At 37.0% G+C, this 14,778-nt stretch overlaps 1 protein-coding gene across 1 annotated transcript; it reads left to right on the top strand.

The window, feature by feature from the left end:
- The first annotated feature begins 3,200 nt into the window (after positions 1–3,200).
- Positions 3,201–14,631, top strand: LOC134697992 (mucin-3A-like). The gene is made up of 8 exons (XM_063560278.1): positions 3,201–3,253; positions 4,421–4,768; positions 5,649–6,793; positions 8,441–8,699; positions 9,106–9,990; positions 10,327–10,731; positions 11,478–12,819; positions 12,985–14,631. Exons 1-8 carry the CDS (start codon positions 3,201–3,203, stop codon positions 14,629–14,631), a joined length of 6,084 nt encoding a protein of 2,027 aa, XP_063416348.1.
- Positions 14,632–14,778: the final 147 nt, after the last annotated feature.

The following is a 14,778-nucleotide window of genomic DNA, read 5'->3' on the forward strand; positions in this document are numbered from 1 at the left end:
TGTTGTTCCAAGTTGTGTTAATGTTCCGACAGAAGGATTCCCGACGTATACTAGTATTAGTGTTCTTGTTGTGGAAATGTTTTGTCATCAGGATTTCTGACGTTTGTTAGTGGTCCTAGTTTCATCAATATTCTGACATTAGCATGCCTGACGTTTGTTAGTGTTCCTAGTTGTGTCAATTTTCTGACATTAGGATGTCTTATGTTTGTTAGTGTTTCTAGTTGTGTCAATATTCTGACATCTGGATGTCTGACGTTTGTTAGTGTTCCAAGTTATGTCACGTTCTGACATCAGGAAGTCTGTTGGTGCTCCTGGTTGCGCCAATGTTCTGATATCATGCATGACGCCCGACGTATGTTAGTGTTCCTTGTTGCGTCAATGTTCTGACTTCTGGATGTCTGACGTTTGTTAGTGTTCGAGGTGGTGTCAATATTCTAACATCTAGATGTCTAAAGACTGTTAGTGCTTTTGAAGTCTGGAGCTGGTATGTCAGTTAACTGCTAGTAGTCTGTTGTTATTTATGTTTAATTGTCATTTTGTTTATTTTGTTTGGTTGCATCTTCTGACATCAGACTCGGACTTCTCTTGAATTGAATTTTAAATGTACGTATTGTTATGCGTTTACTTTTCTACATTGGCTAGAGGTATAGGGGGAGGGTTGAGATCTCATAAACATGTTTAAATCCGCCGCATTTTTGCGCCTGTCCCAAGTTAGGAGCCTCTGGTCTTTGTTAGTCTTGTATTATTTTAATTTTAGTTTCTTGTGTACAATTTGGAAATTAGTATGGCGTTAATTATCACTGAACTAGTTTATATTTGTTTAGGGGCCAGCTGAAGGACGCCTCCGTGTGAGGGAATTTCTCGTTACATTAAAGACCTGTTTATGACATTCTGCTGTTGTTTTTTTATGGTCGGGTTGTTGTCTCTTTGATACATTCCCCATTTCCATTCTCAATTTTATTCTTATTGTGTCAATGTTCTGACATCTGGATGTCTGACATTTGCTCATGTTCCTAGTTGTGGAAATGTTCTGACATCAGGGTGTCTGAAGTATGTTTTTCCTAGTTGCGTCAATGTACTGACATCTGGATGTCTTACGTTTGTTCATGTTACTAGCTGTGTCAATGTTCTGACATATAAATGCCTGACGTTTGTTAGTTTTCCTAGTTGTGTCAATGTATTGATATCAGGAATATGTCTGAAGTATGTTGTTCCTAGTTGCATCAATTTTCTGACATCTGGATGTCTGACGTTTGCTCATGTTCCTTGTTGTGTTAATGTTTTGACATCTGGATTTCTGACGTTTCTTTATGTTCCTTGTTGTAGAAATGTTGTGACAACAGGATGTTTGAAGTCTGTTAGTGTTCCTAGTTGCGTGAACGTTCTGACATCTGGATGTGTGAAGTCTGTTAATGTTCAGGGTTGTGTCAATGTTCTGACATCTGTTACTGTTCCTAGTTTTGTCAATGTTCTGAAATCTGGATGTCTGAAGTCTCTTAGTGTTCCCTGTTGTGTCAATACTCTGACATCTTGATGTCTGGAAGTGTTTCTAGTTGTGTTAATGTTCTGTAATTTTGATGCTCAATGTGAGTTTGTTTTCATAACTATGTTTCTAAATTGACACCGTTTTACATTCAAAGTTGTGTCACTGCACTTGTTCTGTTAATACTATTTGATATATGGTTGTTCTGACATTTGTTGTCAGACGTCTGTTTATGTTGTGTCACTGAACTGGCATCTGGTTATGATCCTTGTTGAGTGACTGTTCTGACATCTTCTTGTCTTCTTTGTTTAGTGATTGTTCTATCATATTGTTATCTCCTTTCTAAGTGACAATTATGATATCTGGTTATGATACTTGTTGAGTGACTCTTCTTACATATGAGTTTTCTGCAATCTTGTTATGTTCCATACTGAGTGACTGGTCGGACATATGAGTATGTTTCTTGATAAGTGACTGTTCTGAAATCTTGTTATGTTCCTTCTTGAGCGACTGTTCTGACATCTTGTAATGTTCTTTGTTGAGTTACTGTTCTGAAATCTTCTTATGTTCCTTCTTGAGCGAATGTTATGTTCCTTGTTGAGTTACTGTTCTGACATCTTATGTTCCTTCTTGAGCAAATGTTCTGACATCTTGTGTTATGTTCCTTGTTGAGTGACTATTCTGACATCTTGTTATGGTCCTTGTTGAGAGACTGTTCTGACATCTTCTATGTTCCATGTTGAGTGACTGTTCTGACATCTTGTTATATTCCTTCTTTAGCGAATGTTCTGACATCTTGTTATGTTTCTTCTTGAGCAAATGTTCTGACATCTTGTGTTATGTTCCTTGTTGAGTTACTGTTCTGACATCTTGTTATGTTCCTTCTTGAGCGAATGTTCTGACATCTTGTTATGTTCCTTTTTGAGTTACTGTTCTGACATCTCATGTTCCTTCTTGAGCGAATGGTCTGACATTTTGTTATGTTCCTTGTTGAGTTACTGTTCTGACATCTTGTTATGTTTCTTCTTGAGTTACTGTTCTGACATCTTGTTATGTTCCTTGTTGAGTTACTGTTCTGACATCTTATGTTCCTTGTTGAGTTACTGTTCTGACATCTTGTTATGTTCCTTGTTGAGTTACTGTTTTGACATCTTGTTATGTTCCTTCTTCATCGAATGTTCTGACATCTTGTTATGTTACTTGTTGAGTTACTGTTCTGACATATTGTAATGTTCCTTCTTGAGCGACTGTTCTGACTTCTTGTTATGTTCCTTCTTGATCGACTGTTCTGACATCTTGTTATGTTCCTTGTTGAGTGACTGTTCTGACATCTTGTTATGTTTCTTGTTGAGTGAATGATTGTTTTGACATCTTGTTGAGAGACTGTTCTGACATCTTGTTATGTTTCTTGTTGAGAGACTGTTCTGACATCTTGTTACATTCCTCTTCCTAGCAAGTCTACATATATCAGTTTGACTTTTACATCCTCACACACGTAGCTTAGTTAGGGGTAACATCAAAACCTATTTTACTAGTCACAGCTTGAAACAACAAAGAATTCAAGACCAAAACCTCTACAAGTTCAATGAACTTTAAAAAATCTTTCTCCCATGTGCTTCTCACAACTGCTTACCTTTGGAATGGTCAACTCTTAAAGTGTAAGGAATTTTGTAGATTGTCAAAATAAAAATAATAAGTCTGTGTAATTGTCTGGATTATGTCAGGAATCACAAGCTGTCAGTTAGGAGAATTGGTAATGGAACTGCAGTTGTAATGCATACCAGACATATATTTGTGACTGGATCTATAGGAAAACATAAATTTATAAGCAATTGAGTTATGACTGATGTGCATTTGATGATTTGTAAACTATTCTAATAACTGGCATCAATTTTAGGCATATTTTTTGACTGACATGTATATTGACCTATCCTAATGACAGGCCCTGGTGATCTAACAGCTCTTAAACTTATTAAAGGATATGGGATTTTCAAAAATGTTTGGCAATTTGTTATGGCAATTTTCAAAGTAGTGCCATGGTTTCTTTGATGCAATTAGTGCTACCTAAGGGGGCTACTCTACTGGAGACCCATAGTTACCAATAAACTGTTCTGGTTTACTGCCAAATTAGGAATAACGCTCTAATTAAATTCCGATATCATGAGGGACACATGTCAATGAGAGAACAAGACTTTGTCATCTGTACAATTACATATAATCACAAGCAGCCACTGTGAATTAAACTTCACCAAGAGTACTGTACAATTACATACAATCACAAGCAGCCACTGTGATTCAAACTTCACCAAGAGTACTGTACAATTACATACAATCACAAGCAGCCACTGTGATTTAAACTTCACCAAGAGTACTGTACAATTACATACAATCACAAGCAGCCACTGTGAATTAAACTTCACCAAGAGTACTGTACAATTACATACAATCACAAGCAGCAACTGTGATTCAAACTTCACCAAGAGTACTGTACAATTACATACAATCACAAACAGCCACTGTGAATTAAACTTCACCAAGAGTACTGTACAATTACATACAATCACAAGCAGCCACTGTGATTCAAACATCACCAAGAGTACTGTACAATTATATACAATCACAAGTAGCCACTGTGATTCAATCTTCACCAAGTGTACTGTACAATAACATACAATCACAAGCAGCCACTGTGAATTAAACTTCACCAAGAGTACTGTACAATTACATACAATCACAAGCAGCCACTGTGAATTAAACTTCACCAAGAGTACTGTACAAATACATACAATCACAAGCAGCCACTGTGATTTAAACTTCACCAAGAGTACTGTACAATTACATACAATCACAAGCAGCCACTGTGATTCAAACTTCACCAAGAGTACTGTACAATTACATACAATCACAAGCAGCCACTGTGATTTAAACTACACCAAGAGTACTGTACAATTACATACAATCACAAGCAGCCACTGTGAATCAAACTTCACCAAGAGTACTGTACAATTACATACAATCACAAGCAGCCACTGTGATTCAAACTTCACCAAGAGTACTGACCAATTACATACAATCACAAGCAGCCACTGTGATTCAAACTTCACCAAGAGTACTGTGCAATTATATACAATCACAAGTAGCCACTGTGATTCAAACTTCACCAAGAGTACTGTACAATTACATACAATCACAAGCATCCACCTTGAATAAAACTTCACCAAGAGTACTGTACAATTACATACAATCACAAGCAGCCACTGTGAATCAAACTTCACCAAGAGTACTGTACAATAACATACAATCTCAATCATCCACTGTGAATTAAATTTCACCAAGAGTACTGTACAATCACATACAATCACAAGCATCCACTGTGAATTAAACTTCACCAAGAGTACTGTACAAATACATACAATCACAAGCAGCCACTGTGATTTAAACTTCACCAAGAGTACTGTACAATTACATACAATCACAAGCAGCCACTGTGAATTAAACATCACCAAGAGTACTGTACATTTCATACAATCACAAGCAGCCACTGTGAATCAAACTTACCCAAGAGTACTGTACAAATACATACAATTACAAGCAGCCACTGGGATTCAAACTAAACCAAGAGTACTGTACAAATACATAGAATCACAAGCAGCCACTGTGATTTAAACTTCACAAAGAGTACTGTACAATTACATACAATCACAAGCAGCCACTGTGATTCAAACTTCACCAAGAGTACTGTACAATTACATACAATTACAAGCAGCCACTGTGATTTAAACTACACCAAGAGTACTGTACAATTACATACATTCACAAGCAGCCACTGTGAATTAAACTTCACCAAGAGTACTGTACAATTACATACAATCACAAGCAGCCATTGCGAATCAAACTTCACCAAGAGTACTGTACAATTACATACAATCACAAGCAGCCACTGTGATTCAAACTTCACCAAGAGTACTGTACAATTACATACAATCACAAGCAGCCACTGTGAATTAAACTTCACCAAGAGTACTGTACAATTACATACAATCACAAGCAGCCACTGTGATTCAAACTTCACCAAGAGTACTGTACAATTACATACATTCACAAGCAGTCACTGTGAATAAAACTTCACCAAGAATACTGTACAATTACATACAATCACAAGCAGCCACTGTGATTCAAACTTCACCAAGAGTACTGTACAATTATTTACAATCACAAGCAGCCACTGTGATTCAAACTTCACCAAGAGTACTGTACAATTACATACAATCACAAGCAGCCACTGTGATTCAAACTTCACCAAGAGTACTGTACAATTACATACAATCACAAGCATCCACTGTGAATTAAACTTCACCAAGAGTACTGTACAATTACATACAATCACAAGCAGCCACTGTGAATTAAACTTCACCAAGAGTACTGTACAAATACATACAATCACAAGCAGCCACTGTGATTTAAACTTCACCAAGAGTACTGTAAAATTACATACGATCACAAGCAGCCACTGTGATTCAAACTTCACCAAGAGTACTGTACAATTACATACGATCACAAGCAGCCACTGTGAATTAAACTACACCAAGAGTACTGTACAATTACATACATTCACAAGCAGCCACTGTGAATTAAACTTCACCAAGAGTACTGTACAATTATATACAATCACAAGCAGCCACTGTGAATCAAACTTCACCGAGAGAACTGTACAATTACATACAATCACAAGCAGCCACTGTGATTCAAACTTCACCAAGAGTACTGTACAATTACATACAATCACAAGCAGCCACTGTGATTCAAACTTCATCAAGAGTACTGTACAATTACATACAATCAAAAGCAGCCACAGTGATTCAAACTTCACCAAGAGTACTGTACAATTACATACAATCACAAGCAGCCAAGGTGAATCAAACTACACCAAGAGTACTGTACAATTACATACAATCACAAGCAGCCACTGTGATTCAAACTTCACCAAGAGTACTGTACAATTACATACAATCATAAGCAGCCACTGTGATTTAAACTTCACCAAGAGTACTGTACAAATACATACAATCACAAGCAGCCACTGTGATTTAAACTTCACCAAGAGTACTGTACAATTACATACAATTACAAGCAGCCACTGTGAATTAAACTTCACCAAGAGTACTGTACAATTACATACAATCACTAGCAGCCACTGTGAATCAAACTTCACCAAGAGTACTGTACAATTACATACAATCACAAGCAGCCACTGTGAATCAAACTTCACCAAGAGTACTGTACAAATACATACAATTACAAGCAGCAACTGTGAGTCAAACTAAACCAAGAGTACTGTACAAATACATACAATCACAAGCAGCCACTGTGAATCAAACTTCACCAAGAGTACTGTACAATTACATACAATCACAAGCAGCCACTGTGAATCAAACTTCACCAAGAGTACTGTACAATTACATACAATCACAAACAGCCACTGTGATTCAAACTTCACCAAGAGTACTGTACAATTACATACAATAACAAGCAGCCATTGTGAATCAAACTTCACCAAGAGTACTGTACAATTGAATAAAATCACAAGCAGCCACTGTGAATTAAACTTCACCAAGAGTACTGTACAATTACATACAATCACAAGCATCCACTGTGATTCAAACTTCACCAAGAGTACTGTACAATTACATACAATCACAAACAGCCACTGTGAATTAAACTTCACCAAGAGTACTGTACAATTACATACAATCACAAGCAGCCACTTTGAATCAAACTTTACCAAGAGTACTGTACCATTACATACAATCACAAGCAGCCACTGTGAATCAAACTTCACCAAGAGTACTGTACAATTACATACAATCATAAGCAGCCACTGTGATTCAAACTTCACCAAGAGTACTGTACAATTACATACAATCACAAGCAGCCACTGTGATTTAAACTACACCAAGAGTACTGTACAATTACATATATTCACAAGCAGCCACTGTGAATTAAACTTCACCAAGAGTACTGACCAATTACATACAATCACAAGCAGCCACTGTGATTCAAACTTCACCAAGAGTACTGTACAATTATATACAATCACAAGAAGCCACTGTGATTCAAACTTCACCAAGAGTACTGTACAATAACATACAATCACAAGCATCCACCTTGAATTAAACTTCACCAAGAGTACTGTACAATTACATACAATCACAAGCAGCCACTGTGAATCAAACTTCACCAAGAGTACTGTACAATAACATACAATCTCAATCATCCACTGTGAATTAAATTTCACCAAGAGTACTGTACAATTACATACAATCACAAGCAGCCACTGTGAATTAAAGTTCACCAAGAGTACTGTACAATTACATACAATCACAAGCAGCCACTGTGATTTAAACTTCACCAAGAGTACTGTACAATTACATACAATCACAAGCAGCCACTGTGAATTAAACTTCACCAAGAGTACTGTACATTACATACAATCACAAGCAGCCGCTGTGAATCAAACTTCACCAAGAGTACTGTACAAATACATACAATTACAAGCAGCCACTGTGATTCAAACTACACCAAGAGTACTGTACAAATACATAGAATCACAAGCAGCCACTGTGATTTAAACTTCACCAAGAGTACTGTACAATTACATACAATCACAAGCAGCCACTGTGATTCAAACTTCACCAAGAGTACTGTACAATTACATACAATCACAAGCAGCCACTGTGATTTAAACTACACCAAGAGTAATGTACAATTACATACATTCACAAGCAGCCATTGCGAATCAAACTTCACCAAGAGTACTGTACAATTACATACAATCACAAGCAGCCACTGTGATTCAAACTTCACCAAGAGTACTGTACAATTACATACAATCAGAAGCAGCCACTGTGATTTAAACTACACCAAGAGTACTGTACAATTACATACATTCACAAGCAGCCACTGTGAATAAAACTTCACCAAGAGTACTGTACAATTATTTACAATCACAAGCAGCCACTGTGATTCAAACTTCACCAAGAGTACTGTACAATTATATACAATCACAAGCAGCCACTGTGAATCAAACTTCACCAAGAGTATTGTACAATTACATACAATCACAAGCAGCCACTGTGATTCAAACTTCACCAAGAGTACTGTACAATTATTTACAATCACAAGCAGCCACTGTGATTCAAACTTCACCAAGAGTACTGTACAATTACATACAATCATAAGCAGCCACTGTGAATCAAACTTCACCAAGAGTATTGTACAATTACATACAATCACAAGCAGCCACTGTGATTCAAACTTCACCAAGAGTACTGTACAATTACATACAATCACAAGCATCCACTGTGAATTAAACTTCACCAAGAGTACTGTACAATTACATACAATCACAAGCAGCCACTGTGAATTAAACTTCACCAAGAGTACTGTACAAATACATACAATCACAAGCAGCCACTGTGATTTAAACTTCACCAAGAGTACTGTACAATTAACTGTGATTCAAACTTCACCAAGAGTACTGTACAATTACATACGATCACAAGCAGCCACTGTGAATTAAACTACACCTAGAGTACTGTACAATTACATACATTCACAAGCAGCCACTGTGAATTAAACTTAACCAAGAGTACTGTACAATTACATACAACCAAAAGCAGCCACTGTGAATCAAACTTCAACAAGAGTACTGTACAATTACATACAATCACAAGCAGCCACTGTGATTCAAACTTCACCAAGAGTACTGTACAATTACATACAATCACAAGCATCCACTGTGAATCAAACTTCACCAAGAGTACTGTACAATTACATACAATCACAAGCAGCCACAGTGATTCAAACTTCACCAAGAGTACTGTATTATTACATACAATCACAAGCAGCCGGGGTGAATCAAACTACACCAAGAGTACTGTACAATTACATACAATCACAAGCAGCCACTGTGATTTAAACTTCACCAAGAGTACTGTACAATTACATACAATCACAAGCAGCCACTGTGAATTAAACTTCACCAAGAGTACTGTACAATTACATACAATCACAAGCAGCCACTGTGATTCAAACTTCACCAAGAGTACTGTACAATTACATACAATCACAAGCAGCCACTGTGAATTAAACTTCACCAAGAGTACTGTACAATTACATACAATCACAAGCAGCCACTGTGAATTAAACTTCACCAAGAGTACTGTACAATTACATACAATCACAAGCAGCCACTGTGAATTAAAGTTCACCAAGAGTACTGTACAAATACATACAATCACAAGCAGCCACTGTGATTTAAACTTAACCAAGAGTACTGTACAATTACATACAATCACAAGCAGCCACTGTGAATTAAACTTCACCAAGAGTACTGTACATTACATACAATCACAAGCAGCCGCTGTGAATCAAACTTCACCAAGAGTACTGTACAAATACATACAATTACAAGCAGCCACTGTGATTCAAACTACACCAAGAGTACTGTACAAATACATAGAATCACAAGCAGCCACTGTGATTTAAACTTCACCAAGAGTACTGTACAATTACATACAATCACAAGCAGCCACTGTGATTCAAACTTCACCAAGAGTACTGTACAATTACATACAATCACAAGCAGCCACTGTGATTTAAACTACACCAAGAGTACTGTACAATTACATACATTCACAAGCAGCCATTGCGAATCAAACTTCACCAAGAGTACTGTACAATTACATACAATCACAAGCAGCCACTGTGATTCAAACTTCACCAAGAGTACTGTACAATTACATACAATCACAAGCAGCCACTGTGATTTAAACTACACCAAGAGTACTGTACAATTACATACATTCACAAGCAGCCACTGTGAATAAAACTTCACCAAGAGTACTGTACAATTATTTACAATCACAAGCAGCCACTGTGATTCAAACTTCACCAAGAGTACTGTACAATTATATACAATCACAAGCAGCCACTGTGAATCAAACTTCACCAAGAGTATTGTACAATTACATACAATCACAAGCAGCCACTGTGATTCAAACTTCACCAAGAGTACTGTACAATTATTTACAATCACAAGCAGCCACTGTGATTCAAACTTCACCAAGAGTACTGTACAATTACATACAATCACAAGCAGCCACTGTGAATCAAACTTCACCAAGAGTATTGTACAATTACATACAATCACAAGCAGCCACTGTGATTCAAACTTCACCAAGAGTACTGTACAATTACATACAATCACAAGCATCCACTGTGAATTAAACTTCACCAAGAGTACTGTACAATTACATACAATCACAAGCAGCCACTGTGAATTAAACTTCACCAAGAGTACTGTACAAATACATACAATCACAAGCAGCCACTGTGATTTAAACTTCACCAAGAGTACTGTACAATTAACTGTGATTCAAACTTCACCAAGAGTACTGTACAATTACATACGATCACAAGCAGCCACTGTGAATTAAACTACACCTAGAGTACTGTACAATTACATACATTCACAAGCAGCCACTGTGAATTAAACTTAACCAAGAGTACTGTACAATTACATACAACCAAAAGCAGCCACTGTGAATCAAACTTCACCGAGAGAACTGTACAATTACATACAATCACAAGCAGCCACTGTGAATCAAACTTCACCAAGAGTACTGTACAATTACATACAATCACAAGCTGCCACTGTGAATTAAACTTCACCAAGAGTACTGTACAATTACATACAATCCCAAGCAGCCAGTGAATTAAACTTCACCAAGAGTACTGTACAATTACATACAATCACAAGCAGCCACTGTGAATCAAACTTCAACAAGAGTACTGTACAATTACATACAATCACAAGCAGCCACTGTGATTCAAACTTCACCAAGAGTACTGTACAATTACATACAATCACAAGCATCCACTGTGATTCAAACTTCACCAAGAGTATTGTACAATAACATACAATCACAAGCAGCCACTGTGAATCAAACTTCACCAAGAGTACTGTACAATTACATACAATCACAAGCAGCCACTGTGAATCAAACTTCAACAAGAGTACTGTACAATTACATACAATCACAAACAGCCACTGTGAATTGAACTTCACCAAGAGTACTGTACAATTACATACAATCACAAGCAGCCACTGTGAATCAAACTTCACCAAGAGTACTGTACAAATACATACAATAACAAGCAGCCATTGTGAATCAAACTTCACCAAGAGTACTGTACAATTACATACAATCACAAGCAGCCACTGTGAATCAAACTTCAACAAGAGTACTGTACAATTACATACAATCACAAGCAGCCACTGTGATTCAAACTTCACCAAGAGTACTGTACAATTACATACAATCACAAGCAGCCACTGTGAATCAAACTTCACCAAGAGTACTGTACAATTACATACAATCACAAGCAGCCACTGTGAATTAAACTTCACCAAGAGTATTGTACAATTACATACAATCACAAGCAGCCACTGTGAATCAAACTTCACCAAGAGTACTGTACAATTACATACAATCACAAGCAGCCACTGTGAATCAAACTTCACCAAGAGTATTGTACAATTACATACAATCACAAGCAGCCACTGTGATTCAAACTTCACCAAGAGTACTGTACAATTACATACAATCACAAGCAGCCACTGTGAATCAAACTTCACCAAGAGTACTGTACAATTACATACAATCACAAGCAGCCACTGTGAATCAAACTTCAACAAGAGTACTGTACAATTACATACAATCACAAGCAGCCACAGTGATTCAAACTTCACCAAGAGTACTGTATTATTACATACAATCACAAGCAGCCAAGGTGAATCAAACTACACCAAGAGTACTGTACAATTACATACAATCACAAGCAGCCACTGTGATTTAAACTTCACCAAGAGTACTGTACAATTACATACAATCACAAGCAGCCACTGTGAATTAAACTTCACCAAGAGTACTGTACAATTACATACAATCACAAGCAGCCACTGTGATTCAAACTTCACCAAGAGTACTGTACAATTACATACAATCACAAGCAGCCACTGTGAATTAAACTTCACCAAGAGTACTGTACAATTACATACAATCACAAGCAGCCACTGTGAATTAAACTTCACCAAGAGTACTGTACAATTACATACAATCACAAGCAGCCACTGTGATTCAAACTTCACCAAGAGTACTGTACAATTACATACAAACACAAGCAGCCACTGTGAATTAAACTTCACCAAGAGTACTGTACAATTACATACAATCACAAGCAGCCACTGTGAATCAAACTTCACCAAGAGTACTGTACAAATACATACAATTACAAGCAGCCACTGTGATTCAAACTAAACCAAGAGTACTGTACAAATACATACAATCACAAGCAGCCACTGTGAATTAAACTTCACCAAGAGTACTGTACAATTACATACAATCACAAGCAGCCACTGTGAATTAAACTTCACCAAGAGTACTGTACAATTACATACAATCACAAGCATCCACTGTGAATCAAACTTCAACAAGAGTACTGTACAATTACATACAATCACAAGCAGCCACTGTGATTTAAACTTCACCAAGAGTACTGTACAATTACATACAATCACAAGCAGCCACTGTGAATCAAACTTCAACAAGAGTACTGTACAATTACATACAATCACAAGCAGCCACTGTGATTCAAACTTCACCAAGAGTACTGTACAATTACATACAATCACAAGCAGCCACTGTGAATCAAACTTCAACAAGAGTACTGTACAATTACATACAATCACAAGCAGCCACTGTGATTCAAACTTCACCAAGAGTACTGTACAATTACATACAATCACAAGCAGCCACTGTGAATCAAACTTCAACAAGAGTACTGTACAATTACATACAATCACAAGCAGCCACTGTGAATCAAACTTCAACAAGAGTATTGTACAATTACATACAATCACAAGCAGCCACTGTGATTCAAACTTCACCAAGAGTACTGTACAATTACATACAATCACAAGCAGCCACTGTGAATCAAACTTCACCAAGAGTACTGTACAATTACATACAATCATAAGCAGCCACTGTGATTCAAACTTCACCAAGAGTACTGTACAATTACATACAATCACAAGCAGCCACTGTGATTTAAACTACACCAAGAGTACTGTACAATTACATATATTCACAAGCAGCCACTGTGAATTAAACTTCACCAAGAGTACTGACCAATTACATACAATCACAAGCAGCCACTGTGATTCAAACTTCACCAAGAGTACTGTACAATTACATACAATCCCAAGCAGCCACTGTGAATCAAACTTCACCAAGAGTACTGTACCATTACATACAATCACAAGCAGCCACTGTGAATCAAACTTCACCAAGAGTACTGTACAATTACATACAATCACAAACAGCCACTGTGAATTGAACTTCACCAAGAGTACTGTACAATTACATACAATCACAAGCATCCACTGTGAATCAAACTTCACCAAGAGTACTGTACAATTACATACAATCACAAGCAGCCACAGTGATTCAAACTTCACCAAGAGTACTGTATTATTACATACAATCACAAGCAGCCAAGGTGAATCAAACTACACCAAGAGTACTGTACAATTACATACAATCACAAGCAGCCACTGTGATTTAAACTTCACCAAGAGTACTGTACAATTACATACAATCACAAGCAGCCACTGTGAATTAAACTTCACCAAGAGTACTGTACAATTACATACAATCACAAGCAGCCACTGTGATTCAAACTTCACCAAGAGTACTGTACAATTACATACAATCACAAGCAGCCACTGTGAATTAAACTTCACCAAGAGTACTGTACAATTACATACAATCACAAGCAGCCACTGTGAATTAAACTTCACCAAGAGTACTGTACAATTACATACAATCACAAGCAGCCACTGTGATTCAAACTTCACCAAGAGTACTGTACAATTACATACAAACACAAGCAGCCACTGTGAATTAAACTTCACCAAGAGTACTGTACAATTACATACAATCACAAGCAGCCACTGTGAATCAAACTTCACCAAGAGTACTGTACAAATACATACAATTACAAGCAGCCACTGTGATTCAAACTAAACCAAGAGTAATGTACAAATACATACAATCACAAGCAGCCACTGTGAATTAAACTTCACCAAGAGTACTGTACAATTACATACAATTACAAGCAGCCACTGTGATTCAAACTAAACCAAGTGTACTGTACAATTACATACAATCACA

The sequence above is a fragment of the Mytilus trossulus genome, chromosome 14 (genome assembly GCF_036588685.1).
Source record: "Mytilus trossulus isolate FHL-02 chromosome 14, PNRI_Mtr1.1.1.hap1, whole genome shotgun sequence".
Classification (NCBI taxonomy): Eukaryota; Metazoa; Mollusca; class Bivalvia; order Mytilida; family Mytilidae; genus Mytilus; species Mytilus trossulus.